At 57.8% G+C, this 24,393-nt stretch overlaps 2 protein-coding genes and 2 long non-coding RNA genes across 8 annotated transcripts in view; 3 read left to right on the top strand and 1 right to left on the bottom strand.

Moving 5' to 3' along the window:
• Nucleotides 1-828, top strand: part of LOC118497574 — a 1,213-nt gene extending 385 nt beyond the window's left edge. The window contains exon 2 of the long non-coding RNA XR_004900106.1: nucleotides 50-828. This is a non-coding gene — a long non-coding RNA (uncharacterized LOC118497574). The remainder of the gene's footprint in view (nucleotides 1-49) is intronic.
• The window catches only part of LOC118497577, a 25,511-nt gene extending 5,345 nt beyond the window's left edge, over nucleotides 1-20,166 (bottom strand). Inside the window, exons 1-2 of the long non-coding RNA XR_004900110.1 lie at nucleotides 20,084-20,166; nucleotides 9,198-9,202 (exon numbers count right to left, since the gene is read on the bottom strand). This is a non-coding gene — a long non-coding RNA (uncharacterized LOC118497577). The remainder of the gene's footprint in view (nucleotides 1-9,197; nucleotides 9,203-20,083) is intronic.
• On the top strand, nucleotides 1,066-4,661 carry LOC114488537 (neugrin-like). Of its 4 annotated transcripts, XM_028502231.2 has the most exons (3): nucleotides 1,066-1,238; nucleotides 1,589-1,699; nucleotides 3,725-4,661. In XM_028502231.2, exons 1-3 carry the CDS (start codon nucleotides 1,075-1,077, stop codon nucleotides 4,317-4,319), a joined length of 870 nt encoding a protein of 289 aa, XP_028358032.1. In that variant the 5' UTR covers nucleotides 1,066-1,074; the 3' UTR covers nucleotides 4,320-4,661. The 4 variants fall into 4 exon arrangements, 1 of the variants encoding a protein (XP_028358032.1); XR_004900098.1 differs by lacking the exon at nucleotides 3,725-4,661 and adding an exon at nucleotides 3,312-3,718 and having other exon boundaries at nucleotides 1,066-1,699; XR_004900097.1 differs by lacking the exon at nucleotides 3,725-4,661 and adding an exon at nucleotides 3,027-3,271 and having other exon boundaries at nucleotides 1,066-1,699.
• VPS33B (VPS33B late endosome and lysosome associated) lies at nucleotides 7,956-24,393 on the top strand. Of its 2 annotated transcripts, XM_036012341.1 has the most exons (24): nucleotides 7,962-8,146; nucleotides 8,178-8,375; nucleotides 13,077-13,157; nucleotides 13,499-13,560; nucleotides 13,909-13,958; nucleotides 14,052-14,119; nucleotides 16,184-16,229; nucleotides 17,051-17,145; nucleotides 17,467-17,571; nucleotides 18,267-18,363; nucleotides 18,584-18,661; nucleotides 18,813-18,886; nucleotides 19,188-19,274; nucleotides 19,478-19,568; nucleotides 19,763-19,837; nucleotides 20,107-20,171; nucleotides 20,306-20,360; nucleotides 21,324-21,370; nucleotides 21,926-22,058; nucleotides 22,667-22,740; nucleotides 23,222-23,323; nucleotides 23,505-23,580; nucleotides 23,691-23,807; nucleotides 24,061-24,393. In XM_036012341.1, the coding sequence occupies exons 2-24, from the start codon at nucleotides 8,280-8,282 to the stop codon at nucleotides 24,138-24,140; spliced, it is 1,854 nt and encodes a 617-aa protein (XP_035868234.1). In that variant the 5' UTR covers nucleotides 7,962-8,146; nucleotides 8,178-8,279; the 3' UTR covers nucleotides 24,141-24,393. The 2 variants fall into 2 exon arrangements, with proteins under 2 accessions (XP_028358008.1, XP_035868234.1); XM_028502207.2 differs by having other exon boundaries at nucleotides 7,956-8,375.

Raw genomic sequence — 24,393 nt, 5'->3', positions numbered from 1 at the left:
AGAGTCGTAAGTAGCAAGCAACTCAGGGGGCCCCATGTTTCCACTGCAGAAGGCCAAGCCAGCAGGAGGCTAGAAGCCATAAACAGAGCCATGGCAGGATCAGTGCCATCCTGTTTAACCCCAAGGCAGGGCTACTTTCTGCAACGGGAAAGAGTGGTAAGTAGCCCGTGGACTGAATGCACCTTGCCCTCCATCGTCCAGTGTGGACACCAAGCAGCCAAGGCCCAGGACCTCCCCCTCTGCCGTGCCTCCGCACCCCTGATGCAGAGTGCCACTGCGGCCCTGGACATCAGCCACCACAGGTAAATGCAGGAAGGAAGCCCAGCACTCAAGCTCTGCGGGAGAGCCCTTCAGCTTTCCTAAGGGGCAAAGGGCCTTCGAGCGCTGCCCAGTGAAAAGACTGCCACCAAGCTTGAGTCTGAAAAGCCCTGGCCAGGAACTCAGTTTGCATAAGACACAAACACAAAGACACCAAGAATTCCTCGATACCGCAAGAGTATTTCCGGACCAGGGAAGACCAAACAACGAAGACAGGCGCCAGGGCCGGCCTTGCACTCACCTCCGCCCTTCACACCTGAGCCTGGATTTATCGCTAGCTGATGGGTCTGGACCCTGGTGCGGCCCGGGGCTGCAGTTGATTCGGGAGACAAGGAGTTCGTTTCCCCAGAGGAGCCGAGTGCCCAAGGCACGGGGCTGTCGCCGCCAGAAGACCGCCTTGGGGACGCCCTCCCGCCGTCGGGGAGACTGGCCGGCCTGGGCCGCCGTTGTGGGGAAGGGTTGGCCCTCGGCAGCTGAACCCGTCTTTTTATTAAAGTTTATGCCGTTTTGCAGGATCGCCCTCCACCTCATTCAGACTCTCGCCTACCAGCAAAGCTCTACCCGTACTTACAGCAGGGACGGGTGGGCGGTGCAGCTCTCTAAGCCCAGGGTCCCCCTTCCGCCGGAAGCTGGAGGGACGTGCCCCGCCCCCTGTCCTCCCCCCCCAGGCCCCCCCTTCCTTCCAGCCCCTGCACTTCCGGTTCCGCCGTCTGGCCTCGCTGGTCCGCATTTCGGGCTGCAGGGGGTTCTGGTGACATGGCGGGTGGTCTGGGCCTCGCGCTCGCCGGGCGTGCCCGCGCTGTCGTCGCTCGCTGTGGCCTCGCGACCCGAGGGGTGGCAGGCCCAGGCTCTATGGGCCGCGAGCCGGATCACGATACCTACTGGGAGCCGGAGGAGCGGGAGCTGCAGGAGGTGGAGAGGTACCAGCTCCTTTCCGGGCCCTCGGCCTGAAGGAGGGTCTCCGGCCCCGGCGATCCAGGCCGCGTCTCCTGGGCGCCGGGCGTCCAGCCGTTGCCTCTGCAGCGGCCCGTGTTTCTTATTCCGGTCAGAGACGCAGGGGCAGGTATTCAGCTCCTTCGGGACCACGGGTCCCTTCACCAGTGACGAGTTTCATCACCCGTGTAGGGAGTCCGTTAGCCCAAGTTCTAGGCGTTAGGTTTCTGGGGCGGTGAACGAGGAGGAGGCCTAGCGCTCCGTGATTTAGCCCGAGACTCTTCAGCCACCCAGCTAGCTCCCACGCATGGCTTCTGCCATTGGTTCTCTTCTCCAGCGCCCTGAGACGACAGAAAAAGGCCATTCGGTTCCAGAAAATTCGGAGGCAAATGGAGGCGCCAGGTGCCCCACCCAGGACTCTGACGAGGGAAGCCATGGAGCAGATCCGGTAAGACCCCCGGTGTCTGGATCTGCTGTGCTGGGGAGGGAGGGATACTGGGCCAGATCGTGTGGTTTTCCTACGTTCTTTTATTAGCATTTCAGATTTCTTAAAGATTTCATTTATTTCAGAGGAGGGGGAAGGGAGTGAGAAAGAGAAACATCGGTGTAGGGGAGATAATAACAACATTGCGTTGCCTCTCGCGCGGCCCCTACTGGCTGGCGTCCCAGGAATGCGCCCCGACTGGAAACGGAACCGCGATCTTTCAGTTCCGGGGCGGGCACTCGATCCACCGAGCCGCACTGGGCGGAGCTCAGATTTCTTTTTCTTATTCATTCCTTCTCCTTCTGTTGTTGTTGGGGGTTTTTTGTTTGTTTGTTTTTTGTTTGTTTTGTTTTTTTTTTTAGAGCAAGAGAAGAAGGGACAAAAGGAACATCAGTTTGTTGTCCCACGTTTTGTGCATTCACTGGTCGCTGGCATGTGCCCTGACCAGACCGCAGCCTTGGCGCCTGGGGCCCGCTCTTGCTGACTGACCTCCGGGCCAGGGCTCATTTATGGTTCCTTATGGCAAAGTAATGGGATGAACTGCCATACACCCGTCATCCTGATTTAAAATTTTTTAATGTTGTGACACGGTTCATTTTGCTGAAATTTTAAAGTAGTCAGCTGCAGACCTCACAACATTAAAACACTAGATAGTAAATCAGGACGTTCTTACTCTAAGAACCAGAGCTCTGGGGGCTTTCATGGTTATGCCCATTTTTTAAATTCTTTTCTCCCTTCACCCTGGTACCACTTGCCTCTATTTCTAGAGCTGCTTTTCTCTTTCCTTCCTGAACACCCCTGCTTCCCCCTGTTGGTTAAATGTTGCTGTTTTCTTTAGAGCTGTGTTCAGTCATTTTTTCTCACTCTGCATATTTCCCTGCCTAAGGGCAGCCACCCACCCACACGGCTTCAACCACCTTTGCTGTTGGCTTATGACTTCCAAAGCCATCATCTTCAGTCCGTGTTTTTCTCCTGACCCCCAGCTGTGCACCGGATGCCTCCGTTTGGATGCCACACAGGTTCCTCCAACTCAGCGTGTACAAGATAGAATCCATCACTGTTCCCGACAGTTTAATCCAGCTCCTGATTTTGCTGTAACCCTGAATGAGCCCGCAAGTCAGCCAAGCTAAAATCCTGGTCTCAGCCTCCTTCCTCACTTACCACGTTCTCCCACGTGGCCCTCCTAAAATACTTCTCAGGTCTCTTGTCTCCTCCTCTCTCACTGCCACCACCTCGGTCCACCCTGTCTGGATTATTCTGATAGCCTCTTGCTCGAACTTTCCGCCTCTAGTCTTGCCACTGAAGGACTGGATTGGGCTTCAAAATGAAAGTTTGCTCGTGGCATTCCGCCCCTTAAAAGCTTTCCTTGGTTTGCTGTTGCTCTGGGATGAACTCCAGACTCCTAAGCACGGCGTGATCCTGCTCCTGCCCTTGCTGTCGGATGAGTTATTCCCCACGAAGATGGTGTTCTGTGCGTTTCACATGCTCGCTCTGCCATCAGTATTTTTGGTCTGTCCTTCCTCCCCCCACCCACCCCACCCCCCACCGGCTCACTAACTCCTTTACATTCTTTGAGACCAGCTCTAACATCAACTTCCCAGAGCAGCTCCTGGGCCACGCTGCCCGGGTTGGGCCAGCCTGTTCTTGGGTCTCCGTCGTGGGAGCTCTCACAGCGTCCTGTGCTGAGACCCATCACAGTGTTGTTCTGTGTTAACATATCCATCTTGGCCCCCAGACTGTACCTTCTTTGAAGGGAAAGACGGTCTTCACGCAGTCACCAGGGTTCACGGGGGCGGCTGTGCAGTGGGAGGTGGTCAGTCAGTGCGAAATAAAGTGATCGAACAGCAGCTGGGTGTTGCTGTCGGCATGTGGGATGGAGCATAGCCTGCGTGTTCAGCTCCTCTTCTCGTGTAGTTACCACTAATATCATCAGTCAGCTATTCTGATACAAGACTTGACCATTTGAAAAACTGCTTTGTTTTCCTGTAGGTACTTACATAAGGAATTTGCAGAATCCTGGTCAGTCCCCAGGTTGGCGGAAGGCTTTGATGTGAGCACCGATGTGATCAGAAGGGTTTTAAGGAGCAAGTTTGTTCCCACATTGGAGCAGAAACTGAAGCAGGATCAGAAAGTCCTTAAGAAAGCTGGGCTTGCCCACGCGCTCCACCAGCTTCCGGGCTCTGGGGAAACCTGGAAACTGCTTCCCACGTGCCACTCTGCGTCAGGAGGTGAAGCCTCATCCCAAGGCCAGGGTCACAGCACAGCTTTGAAGGTGGTGGAACCGAATACTCACAGTACAGACCCACCGAGCAGACAGAAGAGAAGGAACAGCGGGATCCACAGCCTGGCGAAGGAGAGCTTTGCGCCCGTGGCTGCAGCTGGAGGTCATCGGGGAGAGCTGCAGAAGCGTCCCACCTTGGACTGCGGGGCCACCGGGAAAACCGACTGTGCCGGATCGCCGAGTGCGGTCAAGCTGGAGGAGCTGGCGGCAGGAGAACGAGGTGGCCAGAACTTCAGCAGCAAAGTAGTGCAGCAGGGGCGAGAGTTCTTTGACGACAATGGGAACTTCCTGTATAGAATCTGAGCTGGAGCCTGACCTGTGGAGGTGCTGCGGGAAACCCCACTGGGCAAGTGCGTGAATGACCGGCCGGTACAGCCCAGCTTCCGGGAGCTTGGCTCCCCCTGGTCTGACCCGTCCAGACATTCAGTGCTCACCCTTCTTGCTTAGGCTCTCTGTGTTTCAAAACCAGCCCGAGTTGCATGTGTTAGGAATTTCTGTTGTACCTGCAAAATGTGTTTTGGAGGAATTGAAATGTTGGCCTTCTGACTTGGTTTATTTCTTGATTAATGAACATTAACAGTTCTGAAACTGCTTAGTCAGTTGGTTGTTTTCATTATGTGCAAAATAAACTGAAATGTAGCGGTGTGTTCGCTGGTTCTGTGGGGTGGGAGGGCTTACCTGTGAAACCTGGTGCAGGAAGGAAGGGGCAAAGGGCCCCTTGTCGGCGAACGCTGGCAGGGAGGTGGGGCCAGGAGGAACCCACGCAGAGAGTTCTGTGGGTCACTGCTCAGTGCTGGAATCTGACAGGTAAACAGGACGTGAATTTTTTTAGTTGCTAAGGTTGTAAAAGATCGAGGTGTGTGGGGTTTGATTTTTTAAAATGCAAGTAGACAAAGGCTTTGGGGCCCTCATCAGCTCCAGTCCCTTTCAAAAACAAAAAGTATCTCTTCAGTTTCTCACATCTTGGCAACAGTGTTATGCTTCAGGCAAGAACAGATAACAGGCCCCTTTTAGCAAAAGACACCATTGCAAAGGAATGTGGATTTGCCTGAGGCCACGTGACTGCTCCTAAGCGGCAACCCTGGTATTGAACCCAGGTCTGATCCTTAATTCAAGGCCTTTAAAATTGGAGACACTTTGTTATAGCAAAGGGATTGTGGTAGAGGGAATGAGTCATGTGAGCAGCAGAAACCCAGTGATAGTTTTCAACCATGTCTCGTTTTAACAATTTATAGCAAAAATCAGTTATTTGGAGCTTACATATACGCAGGATGTTTATATGCAGGTTTAATGAAAACACTGATATTCCAAACCTGTTAATGATGGTCTATGTGTGAAACCTTCCTGTTTCCAATGCCATTGACAGCCATTCTGTCACTGCTTACTGCTAACTGGAGCATTTGTTCGGTTTAAATGGCCTTGTTGCCTGCCAGTCACAGGAAACCCAGATGTTGGGAATGCAGCATTGGGCAGACAAAGCCCTTGTTCTCTCACTGGTCTTGTAGTTTCTAGTCAAAGCGTATCAGTGTGACGATTTTAAAGGAATACAGTCCTTTTCCGTTAGAACCTTTCAGGCGTTTGAGAGGTGCGAGGTGCTGTGTGACTTTAAATCAACGGTTCCAGCTCCTGCAGGTGGTGTCCGTGCCCGTTCCCCCGGGGGCTGTGGGAAGTTTTAGCTGTTGTTCCAGACCGGGATGGGTACTCCATTTACCTCGTCCTCGGCTACAGTTCACTCAGCTTCAGTCTTCCCATTCTTGAACATGTCCATCTGAGGCTTTTGCAATCCCTGGTTCTTCGTCCCCAGGTTTTCGCATGGCTGGCTCCTTGTCATTCAGGACTCAGGTCAAATGCTGCTTTCGTAGGTTTTCCCTAATGACCAGATCTAAAGCATCTCCATGTTCTCACAGACACCACACCCTGTTTAATTTTTCCCAATGTTTGAAAAACATTACCACTGTATTTGTGATTACCCACCCAATAGAATGTAGATCCCACGAGGGCAGGAGACGTGTGTGTCGCCGCAGTCCCAGTTCCCAGCATAGATTTTAATAGGGGTGAAGGAATGGGTGGGGGACCTGATACCAAACGGCCAGCCCACAGTGGCAGAAAGCCCTGCCGTTCACCCTTGGCCCCCTCCGTGTGCAGGTAGCAGTCAGCAAGTCCCGAGCTCCCTCCTGTCCGTGAGTCTTGGATTCTAACCCACAGGGGCACAGGTGCGGTGTGTGTTGGGGGGAGCAACAGACGGCAAGGTTCTGGTGGACCTGGAGAAAAAGCAGCTGAGAGGAGAACGGACATCTCAGAGAAACTCGGGGGCCAAGCTCAGGAGGCTCTGGGGACTTAAACGCCAACAGAAGGGGTTTAAGTCCCCATGCTCTGGAGCGACTGTCTCGTCTGTCCTGGGCAGCCCCGGCCTTTCTGCAGCTGAGGTTCAATCAGACGAAGAGAGGGTGGGGAGGGAAGCTCAGTGTTGAATGCTAGATGATCTCTTGAAGCCCAGTGCAAGCACAAACGTGGTTTTTTTTGCTTGATCTTACAGAATTTTTCAAATACACAAAAGTTGGGAGAATATTGTAACGGAACAAACCCCTGTGTACCCATCACCCAGCTTTAATATTGAACAAGTGGCCAATCTCCATTATTGGAGAAAATGCAGCAGAAAATCCTGCTGCACTTGCCGCACATTCACCCCTGGCTTAAAATAAATTCCAGACATGTTTCGCCTGTACGTACTTCAGTCTGCGTCTTAAAGAGCTAAGGACTCCTATTTAACATAGATACATGCGCCATCACTGTAACTTCAGTTTTAGTAATTCCTTAATTTCAGCTAAAATCATGGTAGTACTCTCCGATTGTTTCACAAATGGCTTTTATGATTTATTTCTTTGGAACAGGATCCATGCAACAGTGCATTGTGTTGATGTGTTCCAGGAGTCTCTTATTCTGAAGCGGTTTCCCCTTCCACTTTATTCCCCTCACCGCTGGACAGGTTATTTATTTCATATAACTTCCTGCATTTTGATTTCATTCTTGTGAGGTCTTCTGACACGTTCTCTACCTTCCCCATGAACTGATAGCTAGTTTTGAGGTTTGATCAGGTCTGAGTTGTGGCAACGGGTGATGCTCTGTGCTTCCTGTTCACCTATGCAGAAGATGAGGACGTGATGTTATGATTGATTACTGAGTTCAGGTTATTGTCAGCAGGATCTATTCCTTATGACTCTATAAGTCCCCCCCCCCCAAATAGGTAGATATAATTACCATCATCCCTGAAAATGACCTAAGTTTTCTCTCCAGTTATCATCCCAAAGTCAAGCACATTTTTGATTTTTTTCAACACAGATTAGCTTGTCCTGTTCTAGAACCTCATGTAAGTGGCATCACACAAATGCCACTCTCGTTCTGGCTTCTCTGATTCATGCATTTGATTTTATGAATACGCCATAGTTTATCAATCCATTTTCCCATGAGGGACGTTAATGATTCAAAACCCTGGCATCCAAAGGCCACAGTCGGCGGGGACTTTTAGCTCCCACTGGATCCTAACGCGTTCTCCCCTCCGGCCGCCCCCACTCCCACTCCCCAACTCTCTGAGTCTCTCCTGCAGCTCCGAAGCTAGAGAGCTGCTAGCTACCTCGTCTCTAAGAGTAGGTTTGACTGACAGTCAAGATCCCCAAGATCAGCGCTCTTCAGTCTCCTGTGGGTTTCACCCCTTATATGATGTTCTAAAAATCAAGCAAGTGCCCAACCCTCGCTTGAACGAGCTAGGAGAATCGAGTGTGCCCTTAAGCACTAGTTTTATCATAGAGCACACCCCTCTGGCCAGAAATGAGACTTGCCCTTTGAGGCGTTGGCTCCCGTTTTGAAATGTCCCTTCCAAGACACCGTCCATTTCTGATCGGCCAAGGGGGGGCGGGGGAAGAGGGAGGACTTCCGGAAGCACCGGAAGCCTCTCCTGTCAGGCGGGAGGCGGGGTTCTCCCTGCAGCAGCAAGACCGGCATCCCGCTGACCCACCGAGGGGAGCTGTTAGGGCCGGGTCGGGACACCGTGGCTGCAGGCCCGAGACGTGGGTGACTGAGGCGGCCGCTGTCTGGCCGGGAGGCGGCCATTCTTTCCTCGAGCGCAGCTGAAGAGTGAGAGCCCCTTCGGGGGCTCTTTGGATGTCCGTGGTGCCCAGGCCTGAAGCAGAGCCGCCCTGCGCTTACCCTGGGCTGCTGCCGGCCCTGTGAGAGCGGAGGGCGACCCCCTTCTCACACCCCGCGGCCATGTCCTTCCCTCATCGGCCGGACGCCCCGGAGCTGCCTGACTTCTCCATGCTCAAGAGGCTAGCCCGAGACCAGCTCATCTACCTGCTGGAGCAGGTCAGTGCCCGCCGCGCCGGGGGCCTTTGCTGCACGCACTGGACGCGTGGTTCTCCCCTGCTGAGTCCCCTTGAGCTTATTCTTGGCCTTTGGTGTTGTCCTTGGAGCTTCTGGGGCAGGCCCGAAAGGAAGCACCCAGGGAGGAAAACCTGGGACCTGGCCAGGGAGTTCGTGGAAGCCACCTTTCCCCCTTAGAGGCCAGGGACACAGCACTGGTGCCAGGCATCACTGGGAGGGAAAGCTGGTTAAGACACCTCTGGTCTTAGGGAGCCCACACTCCAGGAGGAGCCGCAGGACACACGAATGGCCACACCTAGCGCATCGTGTGGTGAATGAGTGATAGGTACAGTGTCTGAAGCGTTCAGAATACACAGTCATTTGTAACTGGAGTGATCTGGGAGTTTCAACGAGCCGGGGAAATGGATTGGGAGGAGCAAAGTCAAGGAACCGGGGAAGGATGAGGCTTTTACAGGGAAGATCATGACCACACATTACCACATGTTACACAGTAGGCAGCCACTGAAGGATTCTACCCCCCCCTGCACCCTGCACCCCAGTTTGTGGCGTGAAGCTGTACTTGAAGGTGGTCCTCATAGCCGCGAGTACAGGTGGGTAAATGGGCAGGCAGAAGGGTAATTTGGAGACCATAGACCAGACAGAGGTAGTAAAGGCCCATCCAAAATTAGTGACCCTGGGAATGGAGGGCAATAATGGACTTTTAAGTCACGGCGAAAGAAGATGCAAAGACTTGACTGGTTGTAAAGGTTGAGGGAGAAGCAAAGCCGACTTTGAGATTTTAAACTCGAGTTAATAGGAAAGTACTGATGCTAATATACTTGCAAATATAATTGTTACATACATTGTTTGTTTCATGTCCATGTCTCCGGACATTAGCTTCAAAGATCTCTGAGGATGGAACTTGTCTGTTTTGTTTAACACTATATATCTTGTGAGAGTCAGGCACATAGCATGTACTTAGTAAATATTTGTTGCATGGACACTGAATGGAAGTGAACAAAAAGAATTAGAAAGAGGAGCAGGTTCGATGGGGAACGTTCCTTAGTTTGGGTTTGAATAGGATGAAGTTCAGAGCTGGTAGGAACTACTGCTTGTGCTGTCCAGCAGATGGAGCTGGAGAGCCGCCGGCGGGATGGAGATGGGGACTTGGGAGAACCTCAGGGAATGTAGGGCCACATTTTATTTCACTTTTCTGTGCCCCTGATTTGCACAGGAAATTCACTCAACAGATGGGAGGAATTGAAGAGGTGCTAGTTAAAGCCACTGGCCCAGGCAAGAGCCACAGGGAAGAGAGTAAATGGGACCAAGGAGAGGAACTTGTCAATGCAGCATAGGTGGGGACGAGGGGCCACAAGGACAACTCATTGTGGCCAAGTGGGTCCTCGTGCTGTGACATCCTCTTCACACTCACTTCTTGTCAGTGGGCATTGCTGTTCAGCCGCGAACCCTCATAGTCGGCTTTGACTCTCCTTCCTCCCTCCTATTGACTGAGCCAGCTACTGAGTCCTGTGGATATTTCCTTCCACCCGACTTTTGAAAATAGTGGTTACAAAGTAATGTTCACACAGTATGGGAAATGTGCAAGGTAAAGGGAAGTACAAAGAAAACAATCATCTAGACGCAAGCACTGTTAACACCGTTCATTTCTTTCAGTCACTTAAAAAATTCTGTTACAACTTCCGGCCAAGATGGAGGCGTAGGTAGACACACTGTGCCTCCTGGCACAACCAAGACAGGGACAACAGCAACTTAGAAACAGAATAACAACCAGAACTGACAGAAAATTGAACTGTATGGAAGTCAGACAACCAAGAAGTGAAAACAGACCCGTTCATCCAGACCGGTAGGAGGGGCGGAGTCGGGCAGCTGTTGGCAGGTTGTGGCGAAGAGAGCAGAGAGCGTTGGGACCCGGCACGTGGGGCATTCGGGGCGCACAAGACCGCAGCGGGTGGACCCTGAGTGCGCAAGCAGCAGCTGGCAGACCCCAGCCGAGGGGTGGCAACCGGCAAACCGAGTGAGGCGGCAGTTGTGAAGCAAGGCACAGCGTGCAACCCAGGATCCTCAGCGCTGGGAAATGGAGCCTGGGGGCACTGATTGAAAACACCTGTGGGGGTTGAGGTGCAGGGAGAGACTCCCAGCTTCACAGGAGAGGTCGTTGGAGGGTCCCACGGGGTGCGCAAGCCCACCCACATGGGAATTGGCACCAGAGGGACTCGGTTTGCTCAGGAGAGGTGGCTGAGGGGACTGGGATCCCTCGGAGAGTGGAGCAAGGGCCATTGTTCCCTCTCGGATCCCGCCCCCACATACAACGTCACAACCCAGCGACTGGGGTGCCCCGCCCTGGTGAACACCTAAGGCTCTGCCCCTCAATGTAACAGGCACGACCAGACCAAATGAGGGGGGGGGAATGGCTCAAACAGAAATTAAAGCCCCAGAACCAATACTTTTAAGTGACCGAGAGATAGCCAACCTATCAGATGCACAGTTCAAAGCACTGGTGATCAGGATGCTCACAGAATTGGTTGATTTTGGTCGCCAATTAGGTGAACAAATGCAGGCTATGATAAGAGAAATGAAGGAAAATGCACAGGGAACCAATAGTGATGGGAAGGAAACTGGGACTCAAAACAATAGAGGGGACCAGAAGGAAGAAAAAAACAACCAAACAGAAAAGATTGAAGCAACAAGAATTCAAAAAAATGACGAGAAGCTTAGGAATCTCCAGGACATCTTTAAACGTTCCAACATCCGAATTATAGGGGTACCAGAAGGAGAAGAGAAAGAGCAACAAGTGGAAAAGTTATTTGAACAAATAATGAAGGAGAACTTCCCCAATCTGGCAAAGGAAATAGACTTCCAGGAGGTCCAGGAAGCTCAGAGAATCCCAAAGAAGTTGGATCTGAGGAGGAACACACCAGGGCACATCATAATTACATTAGCCAAGAGACTACAATGAAGGAAAGAGTCCTAGAAGCAGCAAGAGATAAGGGGACAGTCACCTACAAAGGAGTTCCCATCAGACTGTCAGCTGATTTCTCAAAAGAGAACTTATAGGCAAGAAGGGGCTGGAAAGAAGTATTCCAGGTCATGAAAGGCAAGGACCTACATCCCAGATTGCTCTATCCAGCAAAGCTTTCATTTAGAATGGAAGGGCAGATAAAGTGCTTCTCAGATAAGGTCAAGTTAAAGGAGTTCATCATCACCAAGCCCTTATTTTATGAAATGTTAAAGGGACTTATCTAAGAAAAAGAAGATAAAAAAACATGTATAGGAAAATGACAGCAAACTCACAATTATTAACAACCACACCTAAAACAAAAACAAAAAGAAACTAAGCAAACAACTAGAACAGGAACAGACCCACAGAAATGGAGATCACATGGAGGGCTAGCAGCAGGGGAGTGGGAGGAGGAGAGGAGAGAAAAGGTACAGAGAATAAGTAGCATGGATGGTAGGGAGAAAATAGACACAGGGAGGGCAAGAATAGTATGGGAAATGTAGAAGCTAAAGAACTTATGACACATGGACATGAACTAAAGGAGGGAATGTGGGTGGGAGAAGGTGTGCAGGGTGGAGGGGAGTGAAGGGGGTAATGGGACAACTGTGATAGCGTAATCAATAAAATAGATTTTTAAAAAATTCTGTTACATGGTTCACGTGTCTCTTAAGTAGCCTATTTTGTTCACACCGCCAGCCAGCCTGACTCAGGGCCTCGCTCACCACCACACGCCTGAGCTGCTTGGACTGTCGCATGAACCCCATAACTGGGCCGCTTGCCTCCAGTGTCCCCGTCTCCAGCCCGTCTCACCCGCAGTTCCCAGACCCAGCTCACGGAAAAGGAGTCTTCCGGGCACAAGAGCTTCCTGTTTTCCCTGTCCTGTAGAGGGTCACCTGCAAACTCACCTGGCATTTGGGGCTGGCCCTTCTGGCCCGATTCTAGACAACTGTCTTCGAGACTCCCTCTCGGGGCTGCAGACCGCTGCCCCGTAGGTGCCTGTGCACTGGCCACACCGAATTGCTTGCTCTCACCCTTCCGCCTGCCCTTTCCCCGGCCTTTGCTGAGCTGACCTCTTGCTGTGTCACTGCCAGCACGCGCCCTGCTTGCCCAGGCCTCGCTGAGAGGACAGTCACAATGAGTCCCTCGCCCCCTGCTTCTCAGTGTGCCCTCTCCTTCCCCCAGCCAGGCGGGAGCCACGTTAGGAGTGGTGATGCCAGAGTCGGGTGACAGGGACCTGGGGTGGGGAAGTGGTTTTGTACTTAGAAGAAAAAAGCTCCTTAGAAAGAGATTTGGTACTTCAGGGGGGTGCAGAATGCCAGGTGGGGTTCGGTTTTGTTCGCCTTTGCCTAGCAGGACCACAACTCTTGGGAGGCACAGTGGTGAAGGGGGCGGTGACGAAGGACAAGGTCCCAGGCTAGGTTGGAGGGCTGAGTGACAAGGGGTGCACCTCAGAAAGAAGGGGAGACACTCTCCTGCTGGCACAGAAAACGAGGAGACAGAACAGGTGACCGTCCAGACGTCCTCTGTGGACACGACATCAGCAGCAAATAAGGCGCTGGGGTAGATGGTGTCTCTGCCCTCCCCGCCCAGAGGCTGTGCTTCCGCTCACCGCGCGGTCGTGCGGGCTCTCACCGCGGGCGCTGGCGTGACCCGGGAGTGGGCCCAGGATGCTGTGTCTCCTTCAGCTTCCAGGGAGAAAGGACCTGTTCATCGAGGCGGACCTCATGAGCCCCCTGGATCGAATCGCCAACGTCTCCATCCTGAAGGTACCCGCCCTTCCTTCCAGGCGGGCTCAGGCCACGCCTTCCTCGTTAAGCAGTTTTTTTCTTTTTTGACGCACAGCACAGATTACTGAGGAGGGACCACCCTCACAGGGTACACGGAGGGGAGCGGGATGGGGTGCCCCAAGGGGGGTCGCTGCTGTTGTCCACATTGCGTTTGAGGTGTTTTTATTTTTGGTTTTTGAGGAAGGTTCAGTGCATGGTTGTCGGGGAGACAGTTGGATTTCTGGAGTCCGCGTAAATGGGAGGCCAGTCCCCTGTGTTTGCATCAGGCTGTGGGTTTCCAGGCGCCCCACGTCCCTTGCCTTGCTGGGTTCTCTCCGCAGCAACACGAAGTGGACAAGCTGTACAAGGTGGAGAACAGGCCGGCCCTGAGCTCCAGTGAGCAGTGAGTGTGTGTGGGGGGGCCCGGCCCCGCCCCCAGCCGGAGGCCGTCCCTGCACACTTGTCCCTGCACACTTGCCCCTGGCTGAGATCTAGCCCCGGGAGGTTTGCGATACGGTTCAGTTATCTGAGAACAGGAACTCCTGGGTGCCCCGTAGGGCCAGATAGTGCCCCCCCCGCCTCCGAGCACAATGTCCCTGTCGCCGCAAGTGGCCCTGCCGTGGCGAGACTGAGACCTGCGGGCCTGCCGAGAGGAGCAGCCGGGGAAAGAGGTGGCATCCTGTCAGTTTCAGAGGGTGCCACCTCCCACCTCCCGGCTCTTCCTCCCTGAGTGTCGTCCTCCCTCCCCTAGACTGTGTTTCCTGGTCCGACCCCGCATCAAGAACGTGCGCTACATTGCCAGTGAGTATGCGGCCCCCCCCCCCCCCCGCGGGGTGGGGCGGGGCTGCCTCCCCGCTCCTCCTCGGTTTTCCTCCTCACTTTCCCTGCCCACAGGTCTCGTCAATGCTGACAAGCTGGCCGGCCGGACCCGAAAATACAAAGTGATCTTCAGCCCTCAGAAGGTGAGTGGATCCTGGTGGGATGGGCTGAGGGAGGGCGGGATTCAGGACCAGGAAGGGACAGGGGGCAACGGCAACAGCTCCCCCAAAGCAAGGTATAGGGATTGCGCAAACACCTGTAATTGTCTTCCTGTTAACGTAGACCCGACTGCTTAGCAGAGGGCCTGTCACCAGACCGCCCCAAATATGGACTGGGGACCGAGAGAGGTGACCCCCACACAGGCCACAGGAGAAGGCTGACCCCCGGAGCCGACATGGACTTCCGCGCAGGCGCAGCCTGCGACGCTGGGGCCTTTCAGTGGCTTTCCCACTGCAGCCCTCCCGGGAGAAGTACGCTGAGCCGTGGCCTCCGCGGGCTCGGCCTTTCCTCGCACGGGGCAGGCGCCGCAGAGACCGTGTGGCTGCACCCCAGCTTGTGTGGGCTGACGCCCACGGCCGCACAGCGAGGCGGCAGAGCCGGGCTGGGTCCCTGCCACCTTTCCCTCCCTGAGGGCAGTGCTCGCGATCTGTCCTAGTGGCTCCGGGTCTCCATCCCTCCGCCCCTCGACAGCGAGGTGCGTGCGCAGCCCTGCTGACCGACGGGAGGAGTGGCGTGCAGGTGAGCCCCCTGCAGGGGGGTCAGCCTGGAAGGCTGCGCCAGGTAGCGCAGGACACAGCTCCAGCAGGTAGCAGTCGCAGCTGAAGGGACAGGGATTTCTTCCGGCACGATAGAAGCCCAAGGGTTCCGAAGCTGAAGTGTGGTCCTTGGGTGACTGCTGTGCGCCTCAGTTTTCTCATCTGTAAAATGGGGTTGACGACGGTACTTACATCTTTTAATGTAAATGTGACGACTTTCGGTGTCTATTAAGAAACTGAGTGGGGTCAGAGGTGTCTTACTGCTTTTTCCTCGTGCGAAAGGACTGAGAGGAAAGAGCCGGCAGTCTTGCTTTGAGCATGGCTCGGAGGCTGCCTCGCAGTCCCACCGCCCTGGGCCTGTTCAGGGGTAAACATCCACCGAGTGTGGCTTCCACCGGGGCAAAATGTCCCAAACTAGATAATCAGTGGCAATTACGGGTTACTCCGGAATGTCACTAAAGGAGCCGGGGCAGTCATTTCTAGTTTTGGGCGTCTTACCAACCTTTTTTTTCTCATTAAACTTCCCCAAGGACAGATTTGTGGAAACAAGGATGAGAATAAGGCGGTACCGTTTTGAGTACAAGCCGCTGTATCACACAGAAAAACAAACCTGCTGTTTGTACGAGTTTTCCCATCTGACACTGTGCAAGGAGTCAGGTTCCCTGACCGAGTTCCCTTATCACAGGGAGAGCTCTCCCCGGGCAGCTCTGGGGAGGAGGGGTCTCTGTGTCCCCCTGAGGCTCCCTTTGTCAATGAATGGCGGTTTTTGGACTGGGCTGGGGAATCCCACTCGTTAGCGTTGAAGAGGGCCTGTGGGTGTCAGTCACGCTGACACGGGCCTGTGAGGGGCGGAGAGGGCTCTTCTTTGCGACGGGAAAATAGCACACAGCAGCGTTCTGCTTCCCCACCTCAGAGCTCCTCGCCGCCAGCTCCGGTGTTCCCTCCGCCCGGCTCTGGCTCTGGCTCTTCTCCCCGAGAGTTCTCTGTTCCCGGACAGGCCACCCACCTTAAACGCAGCGTGTGTGCCGCCGACCCCCGAGGCTGTGTCTCCAGACCCCTCGGTGCCCCCAGGGGTCCCACGGACATGTCCCAACCAGAGCACCCTCTCTCCATGCCACTGCTCTTACCCCCGCTGCCCGCGGTCTGTAGCTGTCCCGCCCTCCCACCCCGGCCTGCAGGACCGCCCTGCCCTGCCCCCTGCCGGGACAGCTGGAGCGCCTTCTCCGGAGAGCCTACCCGCCTCTCAGGGAGACGAAGATCAGCTCACTGGATACACGCACGAAACGGGTGACGGGGGAACACGGTGCTAGGCTCGTGGTTCCAGTGGTTTCTCGACCTGAGCGGCTGGGTCCCCCTGCAGGCTTCAGCCACTGCTGCTGCCCTCACTGGGGACCGTGGAGGACGGCAAGGGCGGGGGCGGTGTTGGCTCATCGGCCTCCTTTCCTCCCGCAGTTCTACGCCTGCGAGATGGTGCTGGAGGAGGAGGGGATCTTCGGAGGTGAGAGGAGAGTGTGAGCCATGTGGGGGCAGCAGATGCAGAAGGAACCGTGGTCCTTCCCCATCCCCTCCTGCTCCTGTGGCATCGGGCTGGCCCAGCAGGGGGAGCGCGCCTGAGGATGGGGGAGGGGGATGCTGAGAGGGGACGCGCAGGCTTGTCCTCCGAAGTCACCAGCTGCTCTGGCCTTCCCTCCCAGACTCCCCCAGGAGCAGCTGTGCCCACCCTCCCTTGAGTGTTCCGACCCAGCCGCGGCCCTCCCTGCAGCACGTCCTGCAGTGGCTGCAGTGGTCCCAACCCTACGCTTTTGCCCACCCCATCCTACTGAGAGTCTAAGCCTAAACGTCACTTCCGGAGGGTTCTCTGCTGCACCCCCGTTTGAGCTTAGACCCTACAAGGCTGGTGTGCAGGGTGGCTGTTCTCCCGGCCCAGCTGCAGTTCCGTCTGTCTGGTGCACGTCCCCCACCAGACGGAGAATCTGCCCAGGAGATGGGGGGCAGGTCCCTTCTGTCCCCCTGCGTCCCCGGTGCCCAGCCTAGTTAGTGCCTGCCCACGGGCGCCTTTCGGTCAGTGCCTGTCGCACTGTGACTGCCTGTTTCCTCGGTGTTTCCGGTGGGGACCCTAAGGAAAACAGGCGCCTGGTCACATCATATCACAGGCTGTCCTGCGCGTGTCTCTATGGTTACCGGACTCCGGGGGGCCTTCAGGGCTCAGGCTGCCTCTGACTTGTGCACTCGGTGCCTTCCCGCGCTGGCCGGTGCGCGTGCCGGTGTGCACGGAGCCCGTGCCTCCTGCGGGGAGGCTGAGGCGCCCTGTGCCCACAGACGTGAGCTGTGACGAATGGGCCTTCTCTCTGCTGCCTCTCGACGTGGATCTGCTGAGCATGGAGCTGCCCGAGTTCTTCAGGGACTACTTCCTGGTACTTGGCGGGGCGGGGGGGGGGGGGGGGGGGTGGCTTGGGTCTGGGCATCGTGGACGGGGGCGGGGGGGGGGACAAGCAGGGTCCAGTGGGCTGGCAACACTGATGTACCTTCACCGACCCCACAGTTTGTTGTGTGACAGTGACTGGGACATTGAATGCCACTGATTAGCGGGATGGGACTTCCTTTAGGGATAGTCAGAGTGAAGTCCCTTGAGCATCCCCACAGCCTGCCTCTGGCCCTAGGGCCCCAGGGCCCGCACTTCCCAGGTGGGTCTGTCGGGTTGGCCCCCATGTCTGTGGCCCCTGTGGTGCCCGCAGGAAGGAGACCAGCGCTGGATCAACACGGTGGCGCAGGCCTTGCACCTTCTCAGCACCCTCTACGGCCCCTTCCCCAACTGCTACGGCATCGGGAGGTGCGCCAAGGTGAGCGCCGGCAGGGCCCTGCATCCCGGTCCGCCCCACTGCGGGTCCTCCGGGGCATCTGCGGCAGGAGGCCTGTTCTTCCCTGTGCTTCTGTTGCTGCGGAGCCGGTCCTCAGTGCAGAACTGGGGGAGCTGACAGGAAGCCCTGAGCCAGGGCCCCTGGCCTCCGGGTCTTACGGAGGGGGGTGGGCGGGGAGAGAGGGGGTTGGAACAAATGGGGCCAGAACAGGTCATGTTGCTGACGGTCAGCCCCCGCCCTGACCGGCACGGCTCACTTAGTTGGACGTCACCCCACAGAGCAAAGGGTTGCTGGTTTGATTCCCGGCCAGGGCACATGCCTGGGCTGCGGGCCCGGGCCCTGGTTGGAGCGTGAGCCACAGGCACCTAATTGATGTCTCTCTCGCATGTCGATGTTTCTCTCCCTCTCTTTCTCCTTCCCTTCCCCTGTCTTTAAAGAGAAATAAATAAAGCCCTTTTAAAACTCTGCTCCCCTCTTGGGGTCCAGAAGTAGCCCACGGGAAGGCGCTGGCTTCTCCTGTAGGTCTGGGGCAGCAGGAGGACCCGGGGCCACAGGTTAAGAATGTCTCATGTTTCTCCCAACTGCATGTGAATCTATAAACGTCTCAAAGTAAAAATGTTGAATTAAAACAAAATTTAAATTTTGGGGGGATACAAGCATGTCTTGATCCCTGGCAGATGTCATACGAACTGTGGAGGAAACTGGAAGAGGAGGAGGACGGTGAGACCAAGGGCCGCAGGCCAGAGATCGGGCACATCTTCCTCCTGGACAGAGGTGAGTGACGCTCAGCACGCCCGCGTCCCCGGGGCCCGGAGGCCGTGGCGGTGCGGCCGCGCGGTGGCGGCTGGGACGGGCCCTGGCGCTGGGCTCTGGGTGCAGCGTTGCCCGGCAGCCCGGGCGCTCCGGCCTGGGGACGGCTCTGGAGCCAACGCTGAGCCAACCGGGTGGCAGGCGGTGCCGGGGGGACCCTCACGGTCAGGGGTCTCGGTTTCAGACGTGGACTTCGTGACGGCGCTCTGCTCCCAGGTGGTGTACGAGGGGCTGGTGGACGACACCTTCCGCATCAAGTGTGGTACGTGGGGCCTCGGCTCCTGGGCCCGCCTGCGTGGGGCGCGCTGCTGGCTGCGGACCGTGCGGAGGCCCTGTGGCGGCAGTTCCGGGGAGGGGCGGAGGGGGCCTCCCCGCAGAACCTCACGGCTGCCCCCTCTGCTCTCCGACGCAAGGGAGTGTCGACTTCGGCCCCGAAATCACGTCCTCTGACAAGAGCCTGAAGGTGCTGCTCAACGCTGAGGACAAGGTGCGGGCGTGGGTGCTTGCGGTGGGTCCCTGGGGGCTCTGTTCCCCCGTGGCCAAGGGCACCCGCCCTGGGGGGGAGGCCGAGTCCGCAGGACAGAGGGTCCCCATCAGCTAAGAGCTTACCCATGGCCCGTAGCAGGTCTGACACCGAGTGTCCGCTGCCAGCTCAGCTCTCCCCTCTCCGTTGCTAGACCCGCCCCAGCAGGCTGCCTGTGCTGTCGCTCTGTCACCCTGTCCCCAAGGTGGGAGGGAGCGAGGCACGCTCCCTCTGCTGAGCTCTGGCTGCCCCGCCCCCCTCCCAGGTGTTCAGCGAGATCCGCAACGAGCACTTCTCCAACGTCTTCGGCTTCCTGAGCCAGAAGGCCCGCAACCTACAGGCCCAGTATGACGTGAGGCTCCGCGCCCCCCCCCCCCCCCCCCCGTGCTTGGGTTCCTCCGAGGCACCCCCACCCCCAAGGCTGCGGCCCCGGCCACCCCTCTGACACTGCCACGGGGTCCCGAGGTGTCTCTTGCATCGGTGGGAACCAGGGGCGGGCAGTGGGTGCTCCCATCCGAGGGTGGGACAGGTGACCTTAGGGGGACTTCCCCACAGCGCCGGAGGGGCATGGACATCAAGCAGATGAAGAACTTCGTGTCGCAGGAGCTGAAGGGACTGAAACAGGAGCACCGCCTGCTGAGTCTGCGTAGGTGTCGGCTGGGAGGGGCCGGGAGCGGGGAGGGGAGGGAGCGGACCCCTGTTCATCTGGCAGACGCTGCCCTCCTGGTCCAGAGCCAGAAGCGCGTCTGCGTCCTGCCTTGAGGTCTTTGCTCTTCTGGACAATGAAGGAATGTCCTTCTGGAGCCAGGAACGCTTCAGCTGGCTTTTCATCCTCTGCAGATATCGGGGCCTGTGAATCCATCATGAAGAAGAAAACCAAGCAGGACTTCCAGGAGCTCATCAAGACCGAGCACGGTGACTGCTGGCCGGGCCTGGCTGCGCTCGCTCCCGCCCCCGACTCCCGCCCCCTCCGGCCCCGAGAAGAGGCTCTCTGGCCCCTTCCAGCTGACCCGGCTGTGCTGTGCGGAGTGCCGGTTCCTGTTAGAAGTCTGGGGGGCCCTGACCCAGGATGGGGGAGGAGATGGGGGGAGGAGATGGAGGGAGAGACGTCCATTAGCACAGATGGCACACAGATGGCGGCAGCTGCCTGCTCCTGGTGACGGCTGTCCCCCGGTCACCCACAGCGCTGCTGGAGGGCTTCCGCGTCCGCGAGAGCACCAGCTACATTGAAGAGCACATCGACCGGCAGGTGGGCCGGGGCGCCAGGGCTGGTGTTTCCCGGGGGCCGACCCCCCCCCCCCCCCCCCCCCCCCCCCGCCCAGCAAGGAGGGGAGGACGTGCGCTGCAGACCCGAACCCTCCCTGGCTCACTCTTCCCGTGTAGGTGTCACCCATAGAGAGCCTTCGCCTCATGTGCCTTCTGTCCATCACGGAGAACGGTGAGCCGGGGACCCCGGGTCCCAGGCCCACAGTGTGCCACGGGGAGAGGGGAGCGGACATGCTGGCGGACGGGGCGCTTCCCTACGATCTGGCGGGCCCTCTCCTCTGTGAGACCCAAGCCGTTTCTCTATGGAGCGAACCGTCTGCAGGCCGCGGGGTCAGGGAGCGTCCTCGCCCTAACAAGACGAGGTCTGGCCCCCGGCCCTGGGCGAGGGCTGTCGCACCTGGGGACTGCACAGGTGCAGAGCGGGGCGCACCTCTGTCCTCGCCCCAGCTGCTCTGCCGCCTTCCACCGGCTTCTGGGAGAGATGCGGCCCGGGGAAAGCGCCAGCCAGCCAGCCAGCCAGCTCATGCATGTTTCCCAGCGCCGGGGCTCCCCAGCCTGTTCCCAGCCTGTGACGGCAGCCAGTTCTTGCTGCTGAAGGCGTCCGGCTGGGGAATGCTCTTTCAGGGTGCTCTCTGCCCAGGGCAGGGGTCTGCGTGTTGTAAGTCCCCTCTGTCGTGGTCGGAGGCCCATTTCTTCTCACCTCAGTGGGGGGCCGCATCCCAGACTGGCCTTGGAGCCAGGTGACCCCTCCCTGTTCCTCAGCAGCGAGGGACATGCCCAGCAGCTCTGGCCCACAGCTGGGGAGAGACGCAGGAAGTCCCGCCCCTGCTCCTGCTTCTGCACCGTCCCCACCACCCTCACGCACCGTCCCCACCCACCATCCCCAGCTGGGGTTAGCGCTCAGCTCAGGGCGCCCCCTTGCCTCGCCGGTGCAGGCTCTCCCAGTAAGGCAGCTTCAAGTGCAGCGTCAGTTTAGAACCAACGGCAGGGTGCGAGGTGATTCACACCGCTTACTGAAATCCTTCCTCCTGGTTCGGGTTTTCTCCTGGGGAGGAGGGCGAGCGGGCTGGCTGGCTTGTTCGTTTTAGGACACCTCAGCTGGCTCACAAACCTGTCTTGTCTTCCTCCCCCTCAGGTCTGATCCCCAAAGATTACCGATCCCTGAAAACGCAGTATCTACAGGTGCGGCCAGGAGAACTTGGTGGAGGGGGGAACCGGGCATTTCTGGAACAGGCAAAAGAAGACACGGGCCCTCTGCTGTCCCTGTCCCCATCCTCTCCCCATCCTGTCGCCCTCTGGGCAGTTCTCGGGATAGTCACCTTCCAGCAAGGAGACCCCGCCCACCGCCGGGTGCGCCGTCTCCCTGGTTCTCACCAGTGCCGAGAGACGCTAGGTGCTAGGTTCTTGCCCCCAACTGCCCCTCCCTGTAGCACGCGGGGGCATGATAACTGCCTCCCCTCCAGGTCTCTCACTCAAGCCTCATCGCCTCGGTGAGGCCCCCACCACCCTTCTATCAGCCGCATGGAACTGTCTCTGGTCATTAATAGTTCACGTTGCTTTTCTTCTGGGTTTGACGTTTGGCTATCTCTGATAAGAAAACGTCTCGTGCAAACCAGCACGAGCTCCTCAAGGCACAGACGGCAACCCCCCTCCCCCCCCGCACCGTCCCCTCCGTGTCACCGAGCAGGGCTAGACCCCGGGTGGGCGCCCGGGAGAGACTGACTGCGTCTCCTTCAGAGCTACGGCCCCGAGCACCTGCTGACCTTCTCCAATCTGCGGCGAGCGGGACTCCTCACCGAGCAGGCCCCCGGGGACACCCTGACGGCTGTGGAGAGCAGAGTGAGCAAGCTGGTGACAGACAAGGCTGCCGGTGAGCAGGGGGCGCCGGAGAGCCCCTCCCCTCCCCTCCCCTCCCCTCTGCGGGCAGAGCTCCTGGGCGGAGGGAAGGCTCGGAAGGAGAACGGGGTCCCCGCTGTCACTGCCACCACCCACGGCTGCCCCTGCCAGCAGGAGCCGCTGCCACTCACTGACCCTCGGCACATGCCAAGCCCTTTAAATACAGCTCCTCACGAAGGCGAGTCTGGACCCCTTTTACGGAGGAGGAAACTGTAGAAGAGGTTAAGAGGCTTGTCTGAGACCCCCCCCCCCCCCGTTACTCAGTCACGTGGAAACCTGGGTTGGTTTGACCCTGCAGTCCATACACGTGACCAGTAAACCGGGGTCGCCCTGTGGGCCACATTTTGTGGGGAGCTGCCCCCATAGGAGGGGGCAGACAGGCGCAGGTGGCCACGGGCGGGGGGGGCGGGGGATGCTGAGTGTCCTGCTCAGTCCCAGGCCGCTGTGGGCGGGTGGCTGAGAGGTGGGACAGGCCCTGCGGTTGGAGGAGAGGCGGGCCTGTCCCTTCCCCAACGGCGTGGCTCGGGGCAGAGGCGTGAGCCCGCAGACTTAGGGAAAACCCAGCACAGGTTTCTTCCCCAGGGAAGATCACTGACGCCTTCAGCTCTCTGGCCAAGAGGAGCAACTTTCGCGCCATCAGCAAGAAGCTGAATCTGGTGCGTGCGGCAGGGACGGACGGGGGAGGCCGGGGTTCCGTCCTTGGAGGGGGTTCAGATGCACAGAGGCCCTTCTGTTGTTTGTCTGTATCAAGACCCTGTCTTTGGCAGTGTGACAACGCTGGCTTCGTTTACTAAGGGGCAGGACACGCAGATCCGTGCAGTTAGTGAACGGGGAGCAAGTGCCTGACGAGCCAGAGAACAGGCCAAGTGCCGCTGAGGGGACAGATGCACCCTGTGTCCCCCAGGGGCCTGCGGAGGGGGCCCTTCCCTCCAGGGAGTGTGGGGACTCGGTCAGGAGAGCCAGCCGGCACCGCCCGGAGCTGGAACCTTTGCGCAGTCTCTTCTTTGCAGGCCATGGCCGCGCCTCCCTTTAGCAGGAGTAAGAACCACTCTTGGGGACCCACCACTTTTCTCCTACCATGTGAATGACTGCAGACTGGGCTGTCACTCGCCTCATGGCGTCCCCTTTGCCCTCCAGATCCCGCGTGTGGATGGCGAGTATGACCTCAAGGTGCCACGCGACATGGCCTACGTGTTCAGCGGCGCTTACGTGCCCCTCAGCTGCCGCGTCATCGAGCAGGTGAGAGCCAGTGCCCCTGGCTCCCGTGCGTGTCCCGCTCTCCGCTCTCTCCAGTCCCCAGCCTGTCGCAGGTTGTGATTGCACAGTGATGAGCAGGGACGGCGACCCTTGGGCCGCGGCGACCGTCCTTCCCTACACTGGGCCCTGTCTTAACCTGAAAGCGGCGCCCGTGCCTTCCCAGGTGCTGGAACGGCGGAGCTGGCAGGGCCTGGACGAGGTGCTGCGGCTGCTGAACTGCAGCGAGCTGGCCTTCGCAGGTGCGCGCCGGGGAGGGCGGGGCCGGGCGGGGTGGGCGGGGCGAGGGCGCTGGTCCCGCCCCTGGGGCTCCCGTGCCAGAGAAGAGCTGAGTCCAGGCCGCTGTCCGCAGACGTGGCCAAGGAAGACAAGGCCTCCAGCGAGTCCCTGCGCCTCATCCTGGTGGTGTTCCTGGGTGGCTGCACTTTCTCTGAGATCTCAGCCCTGCGGTTCCTGGGCAGAGAGAAAGGTAAGAGAACCGGACGGTGACAACTGGCCTCTGTGGGCGGGCTCTGGGGGACCAAGGGCAGCGCTCAGGGAGGCCTCTCCGCTGCCGTCTGCGTACCACCAGCGCGGTAGCGCCGCATCTGTGTCTGTGCCCCGGTGCCGCGGCCCAGCCCCGGCTGCGGAGGCGGAGGCGGAGGGGTTCTGTGCGGCCACGGCTGGTGTGGGGGCCTCTGACCTGCTCCTACTCACGGGTGCCGGTGCTCTTGGCTCCTCAGGGTACAGGTTCATTTTTCTGACGACAGCAGTCACCAACAGTGCCCGCCTCCTGGAGGCCATGAGTGAGGTGAAGGCCTGAAGCTGGCCCTGGACGCGCTGCCCCCTGCGCGGCGAACAGTGTCCCCCAAGCACCTGCCGAGCGCCGGTGGGGAGCACGGAACTTGCTCCGGGGTTTAGGGACCAAGTGAGAGGAGAGAACTCAGCCCTGGCCCCCAGGGCATTTTGTTTCTGGTCTGTGACGGACAGGCCCTGCCGATAAGCTATGGGGGAGGAGGATCTCCGGCTCCATCCCGTTCGGGTGTCACTGTAAATAAAGCCTCTACTCTGAACTG

Source organism: Phyllostomus discolor, chromosome 12 (assembly GCF_004126475.2).
Source record: "Phyllostomus discolor isolate MPI-MPIP mPhyDis1 chromosome 12, mPhyDis1.pri.v3, whole genome shotgun sequence".
NCBI classification, from domain to species: domain Eukaryota; kingdom Metazoa; phylum Chordata; class Mammalia; order Chiroptera; family Phyllostomidae; genus Phyllostomus; species Phyllostomus discolor.
Note: the sequence above shows the minus strand (reverse complement) of the source record. Positions and strands in the feature narration are given on the sequence as shown.

Bases quoted from the DNA above. Each gene is read 5' to 3' on its own strand.
- VPS33B (XM_028502207.2), top strand. From the start codon at position 8,280: ATGTCCTTCCCTCATCGGCCGGACGCCCCGGAGCTGCCTGACTTCTCC. The intron at 13,959-14,051 runs GTGAGTATGCGG...CCCTGCCCACAG, and splicing joins GAACGTGCGCTACATTGCCA to GTCTCGTCAATGCTGACAAG. The intron at 19,275-19,477 runs GTGAGGCTCCGC...ACTTCCCCACAG, and splicing joins ACCTACAGGCCCAGTATGAC to CGCCGGAGGGGCATGGACAT.
- LOC114488537 (XM_028502231.2), top strand. From the start codon at position 1,075: ATGGCGGGTGGTCTGGGCCTCGCGCTCGCCGGGCGTGCCCGCGCTGTC. The intron at 1,239-1,588 runs GTACCAGCTCCT...TCTCTTCTCCAG, and splicing joins GAGCTGCAGGAGGTGGAGAG to CGCCCTGAGACGACAGAAAA. The intron at 1,700-3,724 runs GTAAGACCCCCG...GTTTTCCTGTAG, and splicing joins GAAGCCATGGAGCAGATCCG to GTACTTACATAAGGAATTTG.